The 21423-nt window shown below is 43.1% G+C and overlaps 2 protein-coding genes across 8 annotated transcripts in view; one reads left to right on the top strand and one right to left on the bottom strand.

The window, feature by feature from the left end:
• DNAJC18 (DnaJ heat shock protein family (Hsp40) member C18) lies at positions 1-16316 on the bottom strand. 5 transcript variants are annotated; one of them, XM_083493811.1, is made up of 8 exons: positions 16211-16316; positions 13387-13573; positions 12017-12162; positions 9345-9530; positions 7709-7821; positions 6219-6328; positions 3295-3467; positions 1-2803 (listed from the first exon to the last, which is right to left on the bottom strand). In XM_083493811.1, the coding sequence occupies exons 2-8, from the start codon at positions 13527-13529 to the stop codon at positions 2664-2666; spliced, it is 1011 nt and encodes a 336-aa protein (XP_083349937.1). In that variant the 5' UTR covers positions 13530-13573; positions 16211-16316; the 3' UTR covers positions 1-2663. The 5 variants fall into 5 exon arrangements, with proteins under 5 accessions (XP_083349937.1, XP_083349939.1, XP_083349938.1 ...); XM_083493813.1 differs by having other exon boundaries at positions 16166-16228; XM_083493812.1 differs by lacking the exon at positions 16211-16316 and adding an exon at positions 15791-16110.
• A 14-nt stretch (positions 16317-16330) lies between these two features.
• The window catches only part of ZC3H13 (zinc finger CCCH-type containing 13), a 51188-nt gene continuing 46095 nt past the window's right edge, over positions 16331-21423 (top strand). Inside the window, exon 1 of one of the 3 annotated variants that reach the window (XM_083493744.1) lies at positions 16331-16646. The gene's annotated coding sequence lies outside the window, so the exon portion shown is untranslated. The remainder of the gene's footprint in view (positions 16647-21423) is intronic. The other 2 variants (XM_083493746.1, XM_083493745.1) reach the window with 2 other exon arrangements.

Below are 21423 nucleotides of genomic sequence, written 5' to 3'. Positions count from 1 at the left end.
TGAGCTTTGATACTCATAATCTTTTATTTCATTTCTTATTTCCATACAACACAGCGGAAGTTGTCATTTTCATGGCTGAACAATGCAATACATTTGTAAATTACTTGTTTTTGGTTTTTTTTATTAAAAAAAACATACTGAAATTTTTGTTTCCGAAACTAATATTGAAATCTTCAAACACTGCAATAGTCCTAGTGAAATTGCTCAAGGGCTGAGGCCAAAAGAACAGAAAACTGTTGACTTCAAATCCACTAATCACTCCAATAAATTTCCTGATTTCTCACTCAGGACTTAAAGGAAAGCATACCTCATTTACTAGTCATCTGGTGTACAATACACACCTACATGGTTTATGAAAAATGAACTGTACAATCAAGATTCAATGAAGTCATATACAGTTACCATATTGCCATATTTACATTCAGAAAAATTAATCTCACCAAAACCACAACAAATAAATACATAAATAAATAAATAGAAGATTGTGCTCAATGTGAAGTTAAAAAAAAACCAGTAAACTTTTCAAATATCATGCACATGAAGTACATTTAATTATAAGGGTAAACCAAGTCTTTAACTGATGCTACAACTGACTACAGATTTACTTGTAGCCTAACAGGGACAAACAGATAATACACTCAGTTAAATTTGTATACAATATAAATCAGGGTGTTAGCTTTCTTTCAGTTTGCCAACCAAGTCATTTCTAAAATGTTATTACCGTATATACACGAGTATAAGCCGAACCGAGTATATGCCGAGGCACCTAATTTTAGTACAAAAAACTGGGAAAACTTATTGACTCGAGTATAAGCTGGTTCTCCACACCACAAACCTGGTGGTGGCGGCAGCGGCGGAGGAAGAACAAGCAGCCCAAAAGGGCTGCTTTCAGCATTAAAAATGTGCTGAAAAAGTCGGCTTATACTCGAGTATATACGGTATTAATAAAGCAGAGGCCTTTTGCAACTCTGGCCAAATTTGGGGGTCATTTGCTACCTAAAAGTATCATTAGCTCCAAAATATCTTAGAAATATTCCCAGGCACACGTTACCTGGGAATCTGTGCAAGCAAGCACAGCTAGGACATAATTGTCCCTGGGTGTTAGGTGAATCACTGACATAAAGGGAAGGGATAAACTATATGCCAAAATGTATGCATATCATTCAACAATCTGGTTTAATTGGAGAACAGTGGAGGCACCACTTTGTCATAAATGACCGCTACAACCCTAAGCTGTACACATCTACTCAGAAGTCCCACTAAGTTCTGACTGAGTTTCAGTGAAGCTTATTTCCAGTAGGATTGCAACCTCAACCACGATGTTGGATAAGCACATGCCAGCAGATGTTTTGGGTTACAACTCTCATCAGCCCCAGTCATCATGGGCAATGATCAGCGATGTGAGTTGTGGACCAAAACTTCTGGAACGCACTAGGCTTATTTATATCCCTTTAGCAAGTAACCAGAATATTCAGAACAGATAAAAGCCCACTCTTAAAAAATGTTATCCTCTTCAAGTACCTTTTAGCTCATGAGCAAACGAAATTATTAAGCAGGAACCTCCTTCCAAATTAACTTTTTGTGTTAATAGGCTGTCTACGTCTTTTAAATTAATTCAAATTCCATTAGTTTCATTTAATCTCTTTTCACAGGCGTTTTAAGTACCAGGACTGAGATCAGATACCTTGACTCCAATAAGAAATAGCTTTCCAGAATAAAGAAAACATGCCTGTATTTAAAAAAGCTTTACAAATTAAGCGGTTTTTATTTAATAATGCCTCTTACGAATTGAAACTGTTATTTCAATAAGGGTATGTTGCAGTGCAGCTGCAATCTGCTACAAATCTGAACATGTATATAGGTGTTTCTATATAGTGCTGTTGGTGAAGGATGTGTAAAATAACTCTATAGAACTGTTAATATAGCTGCTGTGATCAATCGTTAACTCTTCCACCTCCTGTTACATGAAAGATTCCAAGATCCCAGCATATGAAACTCAGCGGAGTGCAATTGTAGCTGTTCCATGGACATACAAAAATCATAGCGCCCCAAATCTGAATGCCCCAAAGTCACCCTGAGGACCAAACCATGAAGCCCAGGTATTTCTGTTTACTACGAGACTGTTTAAAAATAGGGTTACATCCTTGAGGCTGCCTTCACTGCAAGCTCTGTTGAAACAGAGTAGATATCTATCAAAACCAAATCTTGTCCCTTCTCTGCTGAAAGTGTGATAAACAGCAGCTTCAGAGGAACGTGGAAATGACAATGTCAGACGTTCAGGGAGTGACTGATCTGGTTTTGTGGGCGCTATGCTTACGGCAACACCAGTGAGAATGAGGGGGGTATGTTCCCAGGAAACATCTGCAAGGCCCCCGAATGGCAGCAAAGGATCAGATGAAGACAGTTGCCGAATGCAATTAAATTGGCAAGGAATCATTAACACTGAAACACTACTGGGCCTTGGAACCAAATATACTGTATATGTTACAGCAAGTGTTGCCTCTTAGGGCTCAGTTCATTCAGCTCCATGTACATGAGGATGATGATGAGGATACTAAGTATTAAGTCTTTACGTTATGCTTTTCCTCTTCATTTAAAAAGGAAAACAGAACCGAGAAGAAATTCCTCGCAATAGCGCACATGGCCCGTTAGTGCCGCTCCCTTCATGCCTCTGCCCACTGACGACTCCTTTGTAGTCCTATGAGATTGGAGAGCTTTTCGCAGTTCTCAAGTTTCACGGATTCTGCTTTCTGTTTCAGCCGCTCATCTCTGTACAGCTTCGCCAAATTCGATAGCTCAGATTCTAAGAAGAAAGAAAAGAAACAGTCTGGGTAGCAACACTTTTGTCTTAAAAAACGGTGTTGAAGAGCACTGGGAGAAAAAGATACAACTCAAAAGAGGCTCTGCTCAGCGCTCCCTTTGAATATTCTTTTTCTTGAATCCCCCCCTCTAAAAACTAGGTGCGCCTTATGGTCAGGTGCGCCTTATGGAGCGAAAAATACGGTACGACGTAGTGGAATACAGAGAAAAAAGAAACCACTGTGGGCTAGTTCAGCAGGACACAGTAGAGAATTTCCCAATGGTATTGTTTCCATGCTATCAGCCAGCTCTAAACTAACTAGCGTGGAGCTTGAGATCCACTTCTCTCCTTAAGGATGTTAGCCATTTTTGTGCACCTGACTTTGGCATACCACCAATGCTCTTTGACATTGTCAGAGGTCGTTGTCGAGATTTTAAATCAACACACACACACACACACGTGGGGTGCTTAAGAATGAACAAAACACAACCTACTTTGTTGTTTTTCTTTCCTGCAGCTAGTCTGGATATAATCGATATAATCTTTTTCAATCTGTTTTTCAAGCTGTTCAAGCTCTTCGGCGTTATAGTTATGCTCAAAGTTCTTATCAACATAGTAAGGCACCTGTAGATTCTGTGTTTCTCTAACAATCGTGTGCCCAAGATTCCTGAAAAAGTAAGCAAACAATGAAAGCATTTTAACCACTTGAAAAAGAGAAGGAAATACAGTGGTACCTCGCAAGACGAATGCCTCGCAAGACGAAAAACGCGCAAGACGAAAGAGTTTTCCATTTTTTGAGTCGTTCCGCAAGACGAATTTCCCTATGGGCTTGCTTCACAAGACGAAACGTCTTGCGAGTTCTTGCGAGTTTGTTTCCTTTTTCTTAAAGCTGCTAAGCCGTTAATAGCCACTAAGCAGCTAATAGCCGTGCTTCGCAAGACGAAAAAACCGCAAGATGAAGAGACTCGCGGAACGGATTAATTTCGTCTTGCGAGGCACCACTGTACGGTTTTGCCATATTAACATTTGTATTTGAAATTGCCTGTCTTCTAAAAACAGAAATGTTCTCAAAGTAAATTGCATATTCTTTCTCTGTTCCGAGAATATGCAATTTTTGCATATCCTTTCATCTATAGGATCCTGTAATCCCTGCAGTCCTGTCCAGCTATTATAGAATCCACATAGATGCTAATATAATCCAAAAGAATCGCAGCTCTGGTCAGTATTATAACCAACTGGTCAGTATTATCGCAACTGGTCAGTATTATAACCAACTCATTTCTGAAATGTACAGAAGGATCTAAAAAATAAAGCAAACCTGTCAGGATATGACAGTATGTGTGGCATCCGACTAAATTCTCTGAGTGCAAGGATTTCCATTTGTGAAACAGAACATCCAAATCGGCTTCGGGGGATTGGAGAAATCCCCAGAACAGATTTTGGGGACGGGAGAGGGTGGGGAAGTTGTGTTGCACAATTAGAAGCCTGTGTGCTAACAGAATAACTTGGTTGAATACTGCCAATAAGGAAGACTGAGTGATGTACTGTATTTTTCGCTCTATAGGATGCACCCGACCATAGGACGCACCTTGTTATAGAGGGGGAGAACAAGAAAAAAAATTCTCCCCCTCTCTGCTCAGCGCCCCTTCAGCGAAGCGGCAGGAGACACGGAGCCGCTTCTATTTCTCCTCCCACTTCACTGAGGGGCGCTGCGCAGAGAGGGGGGGATTTCTCCCCCCCCCTGTTCTCCCCCTCTAAAGCAAGGTGCGTTCACCCAAAGCCTGCAGAGCACAGCGGGAGTTCCCGCCGCTCTCTGGAGGCTTCAGGCGGCTACCTTGGAAGCCTGGAGAGCGAGAGGGGTCGGTGCGCACTGACCCCTCTCGCTCTCCAGGCTTCAGTGAAGGCAACCTGAAGACTCTGGAGCGCAGTAGGAGTTCCCGCTGCGTTCCGGAGGCTTCGGGTTCCTTTCGACCTGCTCTTTGGGGCTGGCGGGGGGAAGCGCTGCTTTCCCCCACCGCCAGCCTCAAAGATCCCTGAAGCCTTCAGAGCGCAGTGCGAGTTCCCGCTGCGCTCCACAGGCTTCGGGTTCCTTTAGCTGTAGCCGGGAGAGCAAGACTCTCCTGGCTTCAGCGAAAGGAACCTGAAGCCTCTGGAACGCAGCGGGAACTCGCGCTGCGCTCCGAAGGCTTCAGGCAGCTATCCCTGAAGCCTGGAGAGCGAGAGGGGTCGGTGCGCACTGACCCCCCTCGCTCTCTAGGCTTCAGCGAAAGCAATGCGAAGCCTCCGGAGCGTGGAGAGAGCGCTCCCTCTGCGCTTCAGAGGCTTCACATTGCTATCGCTGAAGCCAAGGAGCCTGCATTCACTCCATAGGACGCACACACATTTCCCTTAATTTTTGGAGGAGGGAAAGTGCGTCCTATAGAGCGAAAAATACGGTAAATTATAATGATTCTTCACACTGTTTATTGTTATATGAGCTAAGAATTGTACTGAATGTTGCATGGGCAGGACGCAGCCACCAAACATGAAGTAAAGCTGTATCTTACAGGACTGCAGAGCTGCTGCCGGTGGGAAATCACTTGAAAATAAGGCAGAGGTGTCTTGAAATAGCTAATTGCAAGATTTCTCTGCCCACCTTCGAGCAATTTCCGCATTCCATTTGTGGCCCTGTATGACCGACTCCATCGCGTTTTGCAGACTTCTCCATTCCACTTAAAACTGGGAAGGTGGGTGGGGAGAGAGGGGAAAGATCTGTTTCACAAGCTTGCCTTCTGCTCAAGCAAGACTAGACACAACCACAAATATTTATTAAATTCCACCTTTAATGCTAGTTACTTTGTCTAAAATCTAGCACACAAGCTTTTAAAACAGCCAATAGTTTTCTACATGCCTTAGTCTCTATCTCTTCAAGTAATGTCTAACTCACCAGTTGAGACTGAAGCTTTTTTCTACTGGTTTTATTGAAATTTTATTTAAACTGGGCATGAAAATTATGAAGAAATCAAGCAACTATGAACAGGTTTTAAACTATCCTGGGGTATCAGAATGTTCCAGTTTGCTTCTATTTCAAGTAGTTCTCGACAGTGTGGCTCTCAGGAGTGCATTTAGTATTTATTCAGCTTTCATAAAGTCCTCATTTATAAAAAGGATAACTGATTCTCTGTAAAGTGCTAAAAGGAAATATATGGTTGTTGCATTACAGCTATGACCTATATCTTTATGCTTTCAAGATGGAAATTAATCACCCTGTTTGAAAAGGCTGTGCTTGAATTTATGGCTGTGGGGCTGCCTTTTCCACAGCAAAAAGCTTTAATCAACTTCCCAATTTAACTGGTATTAATAGATAACAGATCACGTTAACCTCTATATTGGACAAGTCAATTCTTCCAGAAGAGCAAAGAAAAACACCAGGACTTACGACTTGAAGAAGAGGCTGTAGGGTGGGTTAGTTGCCATCAGTTGAGTTACTATTGACACAACTATTATAATAAAAACTGGCAGTAACTGGATAAATGCAGAGTATGAATTCTGGAAATGAAAACCATTGTTAGTGAAACATATAAGCAAGGGATTTAAGAAAATCAAAATAATAAGCGTAAAAAGTAGCCTCCAGATAAGGCAGACTAGCTAGCTATTAGTCTTTTAAGCAAAACTGGTTGTGGTTTAAATTAGCCCAAGTAAAGTATTGATGGACACCTATCTATTGATCAAGGCTCTTTAATACAAATAATATGGGAAGGGGAGAGCAGCTTGCTTATTCCTTTGAGGGCTATAAAGAAATAACACATGCTTGCTCCTTTTTTTAATTTGATTTTTATATACACAATGCTGCCTTAAATAGGTCATCACAACAACTACCGCCTAAAACTAGCTTTTTGTCATGTAAATGTTCATTTCTACTTAATGCTGAAGACCTTGATGGCTTTATTAAATTAGTGGTGCAAGGATTCTCCTAAATGTGTTCAATTGTTTTTCTTCAATGTAATTCTCTGTGTTTCCTCCTTCCTGTAAGTAAATCCCTGATGGTCAAGGTGGGTTATATCCAGCAGTATCACTCACCTAACCATTTTCAGTGATTCATTCCCCTTCCTCCTGCAGAACCCACCCCCAAATCTGCTCCAGAGCAAGGAGGAATTTGCAAAATCTCTCCCCCCCAGCTCCTTCTGCAACGAGGTGCTTTTCACGAACAGAGGTCAATATGCCCACTCCCCAAGCTCAATAAATATGCCTTTTGGCTCCATAACCTCTTCCCATTCTAGAGAATCAAAGCTTACCTTGGCCCTTTGTCACTTCACGCCACACAATCCTTGCACATTCCCCCAACTAATATTTCACTCCCCAAACGCCCACAAATAAGGTTAATTTTCAGTTTTATCTTTTCTCCAAAGTGTGCCCCAAGCTATTAAGTGAAATTTACATCTACATAGGAACTGGAGTCTCTGTCTCTCTGTTCCTGGCAAAAGCTGTTCAAATTCTTTGCCAGCAAATGTTCTTGAAGAGCAACTTACAATTAAGAACTGGAACAATTACCGTATTTTTCGCTCCATAAGACGCACCAGACCATAAGACGCACCTAGTTTTTGGAGGAGGAAAACAAGAAAAAATATATTCTAAATCCCAGAAGCCAGAACAGCAAGAGGGATCGCTGTGCAGTGAAAGCAGCAATCCCTCTTGCTGTTCTGGCTTCTGTGATAGCTGCGCAGCCTGTATTCGCTCCATAAGATGCACACACATTTCCCCTTACTTTTTAGGAGGGGAAAAGTGAGTCTTATAGAGCAAAAAATACGGTAAATATCACTTCCTCTTAAATGCTAGGAAATCGTAAGCAACGCCAGATTCTTTCCTAAGGAAAAGAAACAAGTAGAAGTGTTTTGTGGGTGCTCTTAACAGCTTCCTGCTCCCAAGTACCTGTGGTCTAGTTTCTTCCTCCTCTTCTTCCTCTGTCCAAGTCCTATCATGCCTGTTCCGTGGCTGATAACATGGGGGATCCATTGATGAATTTGAAAACATGTGGATATTTCCTGTGGGTTTTTTTAAAAAAACAATGGGCTTTGTTTACTTATTTAATAGTAACGCATGTCCTATTTAAATGGGAGAGAAGGACAGCTTCTTCCCCTTGTCATAAAAATATTAGTTTCAGAGTGAGATAATTTATTACAGTCAAAGACCAGCTCACATAACATAACACAATAAAAACAGCATTCATAAAGATAAAATATACAATCGGAGCAGATTGCAGCAATACCTGATGAGTTAAAATTGAGATATATACATACACCCGTACAACTGAGATTTGGGCTACCATAAAAAAAAAATTGACCCTGAGGCACCCCAAAGGGCAACTTCAGCATTTCCCTAAGTAATTTATTTTATTCTAGAGGATGATCTGTGCCTACAAATCTGTGCGCAGAATCTGGCTACCAGCCAGGTCGTCTTATGATCTTTGCCTAAGAGGAGAGAATTAAGTTTAGACTTGTCTGAAAGACCAGCGAGCCTCTTCAGCAAAGGATCAATGGTGTCTCTACGAATCTCAACATAAAAAGGACAGCTAAAAAATATATGTTCGGGGCTTCCTATTTCCCCTAATGGGCAGGTGCAAAGTCTCCGTGTGTACGGGACCCTTCTATAGGAGCCTTCCAGAACCGGTGAGGGCCAGGCTGAGCTTCTAGCAAGAGTAAAAGCCCTTCTTGCGTTTCTGGATGTGAGGAAATAGAGATATGCTGCTGGAGCGACTACGGATCTCCCGTTTTCTATGATTTTATAATCAGGGACCCTTGTACAGTGGTGCCTCGCAAGATGAAATTAATCCGTTCCTTGAGTCTCTTTGTCTTGCGGTTTTTTCGTCTTGCGAAGCACGGCTATTAGCGGCTTAGCGGCTATTAACGGCTTAGTGGCTATTAACAGCTTAGCGGCTTTAAGAAAAAGGAAACAAACTCGCAAGAACTCGCAAGACGTTTTGTCTTGCGAAGCAAGCCCATAGGGAAATTCGTCTTGCGGAACGACTCAAAAAACGGAAAACTCTTTCGTCTAGCGAGTTTTTCGTCTTGCAAGGCACCACTGTACAGTCCTGTTGTCTCTCTATATCCATGATTCTTTGCCTAACCATGGATCTAGCTTGGCCCAGGCCCATAGTTATGAGGGTTTGGGGAGCAAGGATCAGTTTCTGAAGTATTAGTTTCAATTTCCATAAAAGCTAACAACTGTGGACCCAAGGTTGTGAAAAAGGCTGCTCTAGATAATCCCAGTTTTGGAAATAAACCAGGTATTATGTCATAAAAGTCTGGTTATCTCTGGGTATATACAAATTTCTCAGAGCTGAAGTAAGAATCTATTTATTAAGAACATATGTAGAATCTTCAAGAGTAATATCTGTCTAGGTATTAACCGGACACCTCAAATGACTGCAGTTGCAGAATTTCTGGAATGTCATTGGCAAAGGAGAACAAAAAATGTAGTTACTTGAACTTTTGTTACAGAGCTTTTATTTACCGGCTGCCTGGTGTTTTGTGAAGCATCAGTTAATAATGGTTTTTGTAGCACTCACCTGTTGGGAAGTTGCCTCCAAAAAACATATTAAATATTTCTTCTGGTGTGATGTCTGCTTCAAACTCTCTGTAATAGTTATAATGCTTGGGAAGGTTGGTATAACAAGTCTCCTGTTCATCTCCAAATTGATCATATTGTAATCTCTTTTCAGGGTTGCTCAAAACTGCAAAAGCAGTGCCTATTGCTGCAGGATGGAAGAAGAAAATGTTGCATTCTTGTCACTTATCACAATGTCTGCAATCTAGCCTAATGCCCAACTTGCAAAGGACTGCAATGTGCTAAGTGTTTTAGAAACACTTTAACATATAACTAACTACCTGGGCAAATCCCTTTTCATTAAAGTATAAGGTAAAGGTAAAGTAAAGGGACCCTGACCATTAGGTCCAGTCGCGGACGACTCTGGGGTTGCGGCGCTCATCTCGCTTTATTGGCCGAGGGAGCTTGCATACAGTCATGTGGCCAGCATGACTAAGCCACTTCTGGTGAACCAGAGCAGCGCACGGAAACACCGTTTACCTTCCCGCCGGAGCAGTACCTATTTATCTACTTGCACTTTGACGTGCTTTCGAACTGCTAGATTGTCAGGAGCAGGGACTGAGCAACGGGAGCTCACCCCGTCGCAGGGATTCAAACCACCGACCTTCTGATCGGCAAGTTCTAGGCTCTGTAGTTTAACCCACAGCGCCACCTGCGTCCCATAAAGTATAAGGAGACAGCCTCAAAGCCTCATATAATTGGACTTCCCTTTTCTCTCCTCTCTGAGCACACCCACCCAGTCTGTTTTGCAGAACTGAGGAAACTTCTGCAGCAGTTTGTGGAACCCTTGCTGGGAATCTGAGGTGAGATACCCACGCAGTGGAAATTGCCCCCAGTTCCAGTCGCCACATGGAAGCAGGTAAAAAGGTAAAGGGACCCCTGATCATTAGTTCCAGTCGTGACCGACTCTAGGGTTGTGGCGCTCATCTCGCTTTACTGGCTGAGGGAGCCGGCGTACAGCTTCCGGGTCATGTGGCCAGCATGACTAAGCCACTTCTGGCGAACCAGAGCAGCGCACGGAAACCTTCCCGCCAGAGTGGTACCTATTTATCTACTTGCACTCTGACGTGCTTTCCAACTGCTAGGTCCAAAATAGTTTACTGCTATAGAAGACAAGGCTCAGCAAAACATTCTGGATGTGGATACACTGGCGGAGGAAGAGGGGGGCAGGGGGAGTGCACCGCCCCGGCAGCATGATCCCAGTGGGGTACCATCATGGCTGCTGCCCCCGCCCCCGCTGGGCACTATGCCCCCGCAGGTGGTGTGCCATGCCCCCAAGACGTGTGTGACGCCCCCAGGACGCATGCCAGCCACGCCCCCGCCTGCTCTCTGCCACTGTGTGGATATAAACACAGCTTGCAGGCTTTGGCTCTGGCAGATAAAGACACAGACAAGTACAGTGGTACCTCGAGTTAAGTACTTGATTTGTTCCGGAGGCCCATTCTTAACCTGAAACTGTTCTTAACCTGAAGTACCACTTTAGCTAATGGGGCCCCCTGCTGCTGCCGTGTCCCCAGAGCACAATTTCTGTTCTCATCCTGAAGCAAAGTTCTTAACCCGAGGTACTATTTCTGGGTTAGGAGAGTCTGTAACCTGAAGCGTATGTAACCCGAGGTACCACTGTATAAAGAATTTCTGTTGTTCCAGCAGTTTAAGACGTAACGCACACTCTGAATAATCAAAAGACTAACTCACTTCACAAGCCAGAGTGAAATACAGCACAAGACCTTGGACCTAATGAGTTGGTGTGCCTTAATCATTCATATAAATAGCACTGGGCCATTGCCATAGCAACTGGCTTGGCTGACCCTGCATCGGTTGGCTTATCTCAACCCTTAACCCCTCCCTCCATGTCCAGTTTCTCCAACAACTCTCTGGAGCGAACTTAGGGGGAACAGGAATGGAAGACTAGAAGAGAACATCCACTTCGGCAGTGTAGAATGTCAACCAGAACATACTAGTATGAAACTTATCAGAAAACCCAAACTCACATAGGAGCTGGTGTGCCTTAATTGCTCTCCTGCAGAGTCCTCAGAAATTAGTAAGATGGTATGCATTTTAGAAAATGATCCATTATCTGAGTACTTCTTATATCCCCTTGTTTATTATCTCATTAATTAAAACTGCAAGATCATAACCATGGGATTTGCTACAAGGCTTCAGAAGATTATAGCAAAATACATTTCAATTAATTAGATGGGATTTATATTGAAAGAAAATGTATTGCTTATTATAGGCAGGATCTTAAGTATAACTATCATGTAAAAGAATGGAATATTTCTTTGCAATATTCTTCAATGCAGAAAAAGCATTTGATAGGCTTAAGTAGAAATCCTTGTTGAAATAATATCTGCTTTTACCTTTGGCAATGAATTGATCATATGAATCACCTAAAGCAAGTAGGGTTTGGAACACTTCTCCTTCGGACATATCTATTATATGCAGAGGAACAAATCAAACATGTAATCTATGAGCTTTATGGCTTGCTGTTTCAACAGAACCTTTTGTGCTATATATTAGCAAACTAAAAAAAATGCAACACCGACTAATAGATAACTGTCATTATTAACATAATCCATAATAATAATAATTTATTATGCCGATGATGAAGCTTTATTGTGGTTATCTACAAACCTTTAAATGCGTCTGTTGCTCCTGGTGCACAGTTCTTATCTGGATGAAATTTCAGTGCAAGTTTTCGGTATGCTTTTTTCAATTCTTCGTCTTTGGCATCTCTCCCAACACCTAGAATCTCATAGTAATTCTTACTGTTCTTTATTCTACAAAAGAAGCACAACCCTTTACATACAGATCTTTCCTCATAGCACTTACAGAAAGCTTCTTACTAGATTAAGGTTACCAGACGTCCCCGTTTCCTGGGGACAGTCCTCAGATTTACAGCTTTCTCAGCATTCACATGTATGTAGCGAACAATAACTGTCCCCAGATTCACTGAAAAAATCTGGTGACCTTATACTAGATACCCAAGCATGACTTCAAACACTGTAAAGAAAAAGTAGAAGCAGATGCATGTTTCAGACTTCTGCATCAATGGAGAAGCTATTTCAATAGCCTTTTCTATTGGAATAGTTATACTTTACTATGAATCTGTTTCATTGATGCTGAGTCCACCAGTCTTTATCTGGCATCATAAATAACCAAAGTTAAGTCTGATGTGTATGGAATGTCTTATTTAGATCAGCAGCTGCCTATATGGCACCTGTGGGTACCACAGCATAGCATCCACTGTTACAATTCCTAGCTAAATGATAGCCAGGTGGCAGTTTGGTGGAAGAATGTATACCCACCACTTCATCTAGGAAGAAAGCACATGGGCAAACATTTGATCAACTATCACAACACACTGTTACTGTGATAGTGCATGTATGGCTAATGAGATACAAATGAGTAACAAACTAATTTGTTGTTGGTTTCAAAGTCAGTGATGCAGCCTATAGCACAAACCTAACATCAAAGTAAACAAGCTTAAGTCTCAGTGTATTCAGGGTAGGAAGTGCGGATAGGCTGCAATCCTATGCATAGTTATCTGGGAATAAGACTTACTGAATGGCGGAAAAAACCATTCAGTCTGAATTATAAGAAACTATCCTAATTTGTACCTCCCAGGTTTACATACAGATGGCAATGTATCCTTCAAATTTCACATTTCTTTGAATTTTATGATCAGGTTTTTGGCTCAAAGAAGTACCAAAATGTGCAAAGGAATACATTTAAAAATGCAAATGTATTGGATAAAATACATATTTACATCATTTTTGTATGATGTTGTTTTAAAAAAAAGATTACTGGTTGATGCAAAAATGGGACGGAACAGACTTGTACAGCAAAATATTAGAAAATAGCCTCCTTTAAAAAAAACAAAAAACCTATTAGCAGTTTCTCATATTAAATCTGGCTTCTGTGGATCAGCTAAATTGATTTACCCATTAACTAGATGACAGGCTATGAGCCTAGTATTCTAGGAAGAGGGGTTTTCTATTTACCTTTGTACCCCAAGTAGCTGTTCTTTTGTGTAGGTCATGCTACCTTCCCCAGACGCTGACTGACTCCTGCCACTGTCACAAAGATGTTCCTTTTTTATCCTCTTACAGTCACTACACCCACAGTAATCAAAGTTGTCTCTCATTTCCTCCGATGTACATGCATTTCTTCTGAGCTCGTCAATCAATGCTGCAAAGAAAGACAGTTAATTTTCCTCAAATGCTACTACACAGTAAGTGAAGGTGGATGTTAAAGAATCCCACCCCCATGGCAAATGCAGAATGTGAAAACTTTGCAAAGATGCTTAAGTGTGGCCCCTGTTCCGCAGGAGCTAAAGACCAGAAAAGCATTAAGAATTTACCGAACAGTATAGTTAAATTGCAGTACAATGGTAAACATATCTGCTCAGAAGTTTAAGTCTCCTTGTGTTTAATGGAGTTTGCTCCCAGGCAAGTGCATACAGGCTTGCAGACTAGATTTGGGTTTAGGGTTGGAATTGGGTGGACATTTATTTTTGGGTCTTCCATTCCACATGCAAGAGGACATTAACTCACATAGAACACACAGCATATCGTGCCTCTTTTGTGGGTGGGTTGGAGGGCCCAATTCACATAAAGTGAACTGAAAATCCTGTTGGCTTCTCTGGGGAATAAAGAACAAAAGTTCTGTCTGTGGTGCTTGGCCCATGATGACTCTTTCACATACACAAGTCACCACCATGATGTATTTTATGTCACTGATGTATTTTATATGAGTGTGGTATATAAATAGAAATGAAATAATAATAGTAAGGGTAAAGGTAAAGGTACCCCTGCCCGTACGGGCCAGTCTTGCCAGATTCTAGGGTTGTGCGCTCATCTCACTCTATAGGCCGGGAGCCAGCGCTGTCCGCAGACACTTCCGGGTCACGTGGCCAGCGTGACAAGCTGCATCTGGTGAGCCAGCGCAGCACACGGAACGCCGTTTACCTTTCCGCTGGTAAGCGGTCCCTATTTATCTACTTGCACCTGGAGGTGCTTTCGAACTGCTAGGTTGGCAGGCGCTGGGACCGAACGACGGGAGTGCATCCCGCCGCGGGGATTCGAACCGCCGACCATGCGATCGGCAAGTCCTAGGTGCTGAGGTTTTACCCACAGTGCCACCCGCATCCCTAATAGTAAGTGTAGGACTTCATTATTTAAAGCGGTAAACTAAGGCGGCATGTTTGCAATCTGCACAATGGCATAGGATGTTGACATAGAATGGTAAACAAAAGGGTATGCCACTAAAATCCAGTTTTCACTCCACTAGTTTCTTCCTTTATGCTTTCCATAGTTGGCCTTGAAAACCCCAAACTGAATTTAACTTCAATTCTCACACCCCATCTCTGCATCTCCTCTTCCTGTTGCCCCCTTCGGCCCTATAGTCTACCCTTCACTCCAGACCTCAATGATCCAAGAACCACCAAACAGGGAGCCGCGTTAATCTACTGGGGAAAAGAACAAGGGAAAGTCACCTTAATATAGAATAAAAACAAACTGTAGCGGTGTGATGCAGCAGATACGCATGTTAAGCACACAGACACACACACGGGCAGGAAAAGATACTGCAAGGAGTGGGGAACATTTTGTGTGCCTGGAACATTTTGTGTGCAAAGCTCAAGAAGCACCCAAGCCCCTGTTTTATATACAATTAAGCTTGGCACAGAAATGCCCCCGACCTACTGGACCTCTTCCAGCATTTTCCTCTTCCTCTCTACCAACTAAGGATGGCAATTCATGCATTTGAGGGATGCATCTGGAGAGAGCTTCTGCCACGCAAAAGGAAGCAACCCCTCACGCTGGTCAGCCCTTTTAAAAAAGGCCAGCGGGCTTTCTTTGCGGAGGCGATCTGAGATCCCACGCCCCATATGCCGATCTCCCACCTTAAGGCCGATTCTCAGCCTGAATCTCAGCTTGCCCAGGCTCTGAGGCGATGGCACCACCAGCTTGAAGGGTTCGTTACCTTCAGCCCAGCGCTCCCCAGGGCTCAGCACTGCCATTTTCCAGCTGATGGAGAGGGAGGACCGGGGGGACGACCCCGGAAAGATCACGTGGCGCAGGATCCCCACCGCAGGGGAACCTGGGTGTTGTAGTCCTCGCGTATGAATGGAGGCCTTACACCTCGCTATTCTCCCCATAAACCCGTCCTCCTCGCGAGAAATTTACACCACGGGGATTATTTTTTAAAAAATATTTATATAATGTATCTTACCTTAATATATATATAATGTGTGTGTGTGTGTGTGTATATATATATATATATATATGTGTGTGTGTGTGTGTGTGTGTATAGATATAATGTATTTTAATATATATATAGTACCTTTATATATATAATGTATCTTAACGTATAATGTATCTTAACATATATATAATGTATCTTAACGCGAATTTCTTCTAGGAAATCGCCATTGCAAAGCCTAACTGGCGCTTCGGAGGCTTTTCGCCACAGAGGCTTCCGCGGGCCAGAGCGGCGCACCTCTCGCCGTTCCCTAGAGCGCCGCGACTTCCGATCAAATACCGGAAGCTGAGGCTGTGTGACGCAAAGAGACGAACGGGTTTGGGTTGGCTACGACTCCCGTATATTCCACATAGACGGGCACTGGAGTCATCCAGAGGGCAGAGAAGACCCTCCCGGGCCTACAGCTCGAGTGCTTTCGAATTTTAAAGAAAATAACGGAAAGCAGTCAACCGTTATGACGCTGAGGACCCTGTTCCTCTCGCTTCTCCCCCGACTTCTTTTATTTGCTGCGCAAATCACCTCAAGATCTAACCCGATAATAAACGAAAAGCCTCTATAATGCACCTTCCGTTAGGCTCTCTGAGGGAAACGATGGCGGAGGGAGGGGTTTCCGTTTCCGGTATCCATTGCGGCAGAAGCGAGGCCCCGCGAGAGGAGGAGCGGCCGTGGTTGGTCGCGCAGGCGCAGTGGGGAGGGGGGTAAACGACTCCGTTGGGGGAGGGCGGCAGTGGGCTTCCTGCGCTGTGGTGTTTTTTTCCCCCCTCAGGCGAATAGGGCCGTGAAGGGGAAGAGGGCGCCGCCGTCGCCGTCGTGGTGCTGCTGTTGCTGAAGCGGCGGCAGCCGGAGCAAGGCCTGCTCCCCGCTTTCCTCCCCGTGTGGCGCGGCTCTTAGGCCCGGGAGGACGGACTCCCCCCTCGCCCTCTCCCCCCCTCTCCGCCCTGTGCGGCGGCGGCGGTGGCGGCGGCGGGGAGGAGGAGCAGGTCGGGGGCGGAGGAAGCAGGTGAGTCGTTTGGGCCGTGGGGGGGGAGGGGAGGGCCAGTGGGGGGGCAGTTATTTCACCCTCATTTTTATATTTTGTAGGCCTGAGGTAACTCAGTTAGTAGAGCAGGAGACTCTTAATCTCTAGGTCGTGGGTTCGAGCCCCGCATGGGGCAAAAGGTTCCTGGTTGGTCCCTTCCAACTCTTATGAAGGAGCAGCAGTATTCATCCCTGCCCAGCAGTTATTCAGTCCACTTCTATTTACAGTGGTACCTCAGGTTACTGATGCTTCAGGTTGCGCAATTTCGGGTTGTGCACCACACCAAACCCAGAAGTACCGGAACGGGTTGCTTCCGGGTTTCAGCGCTCGCGCATGTGTAGAACCACTAAATTGCGCTTTGCGCATGCGCAGAAGTGCCGAATTGCGACCCGTGCGCGCGCAGATGCGGCACTACAGGTTGCGAACATGCTTCCCACATGTATCATGTTCGCAGCCAGAGGTTCCACTGTACAGTGGTATCTCGGGATGTGAACGGGATCCGTTCTGGAGCCCAGTTCGCATCCTGAACAGAATGTAAGACGCGACTGTGCGGGTCTCATTTTGCCGCTCCCAGGCGTGCACGTGATGTCATTTTGACCGTCTGCGCAAGCGGTGAAACCCAGAAGTAACGCGCTCTGTTACTTCTGGGTCGCCGCGGAGCGCAACCCGAAAATACTTATCCTGAAGCATATTTATCCCGAGGTATGAGTGTATTCACTTATTTTAGCCAATTCTACACATCCCACCTTGGGGAGGCGGCAAGCAGCGTTTGAAATTCCCCAGGCGCATTTTGCACCTTGCGACCAAGTGAAGGTGCCTGTGGGTGCCAGGATCGCGCCTGGCGTCTTCCCCCGTCTGCAGGTGTGGGGTGCCTGGGGAATACTTGGATCTTGACTGTTTTTACACACTTAGCAACACATCCTGTAGAATACTGTTTGATCTGCACAATGAATTTCAGGAACCAAAAAGTCATATGGAAAATTACGACTTTCAGGCCATCTGGCCTCCAAGTGACAACTAGGCTTCCAATTTTGGCGACTGTAACCCTGGCTTAAGGAGTCATTTGGCATCCAGTCTAAATATCTGATTTCCTAACACTGGTGGCAAAGAACCAATATAGGATCTTGCTGTGAGTTGACAAGGAAATAGCAGCCAAGTGAGGTGACAAATAGTGCCGACTCCTCTTCAGCATGAAGACAGGGGCTAGTTTGACCTTGAATAAGCCCACAGGACAAGTGGTGAAGATGGAAGCAAAAGACAAGAGTGGGAAAGAAGTCTTGGGTGTTAATTGAGAAGCAGGTGACTGCTGTGACTGACACTGACTGCTGTGAAAATTGCAGCATATATGGGTGTTTGCATGAAACTAATAACCAGCTGAAGTTCTAGCAATGGAAAAAGGAGGGACAAGATTGAAAATCAGTTTCAATACTATTGTACGTTAAAAATACATTAAGAAATCTTTTGTTGCCATAAGTGTAGTATGAGATAGTATGTGCAGGCTACAGTGGTTATGAAAGCACTTATGTTCTGAACATTTCATCTAGAATGCCACAAGTTGTTGAGAGATGAGATAGAAACCCCTAAATTAAATTAAATAACTTCTCTAAAGTCCTAACACCATGAATGTGCAGAGTTTATTCACTGCAAACATTTTTTTGAAAAGTTCAGTTGTGCTCTAGAATTTGGCACCCTGCATCACATGGTGCTTAGTGATGGGTATATGTTTGTTTTTGCAAATATATTGGGTGGGAATTAAGATAAACTTGTACTCTGAATCTGGTGATGGACAGGCAGGTAAAAAACTGTGTGGAAAACTGAATGCTGAAGTAGATCTTTGAACCCAGAGGCATGGGTTCCTTTGCCTCCCTGAACCCAAGAAACCTGCTGGATTCAGTGGGTTTTTCTGTGCAGCATTACATCTCTGACAGTGGCCAGCTAGATCACAGAATATGAAGGAAACAGTTTTCTTCATTTAATTTTGCACTCTGTAATTTGTTTTCATGGATTTATGGCACAGCATTATTTAGAAGAGGGTTAGAATAGCAGGGGTGTGGAACCTCTGGCCTGTGGGCCAGTCTTGTCCCACCATTCTCCTTCCACCACACTCCAACGGCCTACTTTGACAGGCAGGTGAGTCACATTCAGTCAGGTGGTGGTCATGCCCTCTTGTGAAAGTTGCCTCACAAGGGTGTGGGGAGGTAAAAATCTGGCACTCTGGGCCAAAAGGTTCTGTACTCCAAAATATATATCATCAATTTCAGCATTGAATCCACTGAGAGGTTTGTTCGCTGGAACACGTTAGCAGGACACTGACAGATCTAGACCAAATGAACTTGAAAGGAAGCCCCACTGTTTTCAGTGGGACTTTTTTCTGAGTATGCATATTTGGGAAAACACTTGATGCTGTTTTTATGAAAAGGTTTATCTACCACTATTCTACCATAGCTATAGTGGCATTCATCTCCTCTGAGTAAAGATATATTGCTAGGACTACTAATAGTTCTGACATATTTTCTGACATATTTTCAAGTCGGCGTACACAGAACTGTAACATTAGTTTTGTGGTAAAATAGTATTTATTTTTAGCTTTGTAGACTAAGCAGTGGTAAAAAGTTAAATGTAATGTTTGCTCGTTACCCTCTGATTTCCTTGTTTTTGAATGCCCATATTCAAAGGGAGGACAGCAGGGATTCCATGCCTTTTAGCATTTATATAGAAAATGAAATTTTGTCAGATATAATGTTTTTTATTTTGGTGTGGGAAGCTGAAATTCCCTGCTTTCTTTCAATTTGATCCCTTTATCAGAAAGATTTAGAACTGTGCAGCACAAGCCAGTGCATGTTTACTTGAAATCAAGTCTCACTGTGTTAAGTGAGGTTTACTCCAGGTAAGTGTATGGAACTGCAGTTTTGTGTATGCTTTCTCAGAAGTCCCACTTAGTAAGTACGTAAAATTGCAGTCTTAAGTCATTTGACTCTATCCAGAGAGTGCTATATTCAGTTGGTGCATGTTCTACAGTACACCAACTCCCTTTCTTAAGTTGCTGCTATTCTACCATCCAATTTGACTAAAAGAACCCATACTCAGTCCTACTGAAATTTGGATATAAAGTTAACAATGCTTCTTTTTATAAGAAGTTGCTGTGGATCAGAGTTCTGACTTTGGTAACAAGGCAAATACAAAAGGTTTGCCCCAATATTTAGGCTGTAATAATAATAAGGAAAACTCCTTATTACCATGCATCTTGCTGGCAGTCTTTTATTTCAAAAGAGCTAAATTCAATAGTTACCCTTAAAACATCCATAGAAAACCACAAACAGGATACAGAGGAGTTGCAAAGGGTTAGGTTTTTTTAAACCCTAACCCTTCACATTCATATTATCTGAACTGCCCTGAGATCTTACGAAGAAGGGTGGCATATAGGTCTAATAAATATTATGAATGTAATAAAAATTGCAGTAAAATGTAACTGCAGTGTGAGGGAATTGGCTGTTTTGGATATACTGTATTTTTTGCTCTATAAGGCTCACTTTTTCCCTCCTAAAAAGTAAGGGGAAATGTGTGTGCGTCTTATGGTGCCAATGCAGGCTGCACAGCTATCCCAGAAGCCAGAACAGCAAGGCGGATTGCTGCTTTCACTGCACAGCGATCCCTCTTGCTGTTCTGGCTTCTGAGATTCAGAATATTTTTTTTCTTGTTTTCCTCCTCCAAAAACTAGGTGCGTCTTGTGGTCTGGTGCGTCTTATAGAGCGAAAAATACAGTATTAGCCCACAGTTGAAGCATGTGAGGTTGGTCCTGTGTTTGTCCTATCAATGAGTAGAAACTCTGAGTAGAAGCTGGTATGAAGAATACTAACTGTGTTCCTAGGAGACCCTGGAAGTTTCTTGGTGAGAAGTTCAGTATTAGTGCATAAATTGCCTGAAATACAGATCAACCACCACCAATGCCAATTTTCCTTGATAACATATATGTTGGCATTTCTAGAGGTGTGTTGTGTGAACTGGGAATGCACCCCAAAATGCATTCCCTAGAACTGTTTGCACATGAAGGGAATTCTCACAAGAAAATTGGTGGATGAAGTGTGCCATTAAGGTAGGAAGTATGAAAATACCATTCTCTAGGACAGTGAATGTGAGACTTTTGCATTTTTCATAGAAAAGGAAGTAAGTGTTATCACATGGCGAGTCCACGAGGTGGTGGAAATAGAAAAGAGGAGTCTATTTGGTTGCTGAAATTCTTAGAAATTTGATCCTGATACCCCAGATGGCATTGTGAAAGCAAAGGGGGGGGAATTATGGGTGGGAAAAATTGGTTTCTTTCCCAAAGACTTAAATCCCCCCCCCCAAAAGAATAACTGGAATTTTGGGGGAATAGTGATAACCCCGTCATCTGCATTTTTTTTTCTTTTGGAATATGTAGTATGAAGATTTTCATAAAATATCTTTGAAACTGATGGATGGCGAGTATTGTTATTGTTTGCTATTATGATATGTATTTTTGTGTTTTTATATTTTATGCTGCCTTTCAGTCTTCAGACAATCTGCATAAAGCATCAGAGATTTATAATTCCTGTGTATACCAAAAACATACACAAAATTCAAATCTGAGATACATTCTGCACCTATAAGATTCTGCTGTCCTTATGAGAGGAGTATATAGGACCTTCATTACTTGTGAATTGCTTCTTGCCTTCTTCTGGTGACTTTTGATCTAGGTTGGATCTAGACACATCAAAAAAGTGATTGAGTTAAACACGTT

The sequence above is a fragment of the Podarcis liolepis genome (genome assembly GCF_965112155.1).
Source record: "Podarcis liolepis genome assembly, chromosome: 3".
Classification (NCBI taxonomy): domain Eukaryota; kingdom Metazoa; phylum Chordata; class Lepidosauria; order Squamata; family Lacertidae; genus Podarcis; species Podarcis liolepis.
Note: the sequence above shows the minus strand (reverse complement) of the source record. Positions and strands in the feature narration are given on the sequence as shown.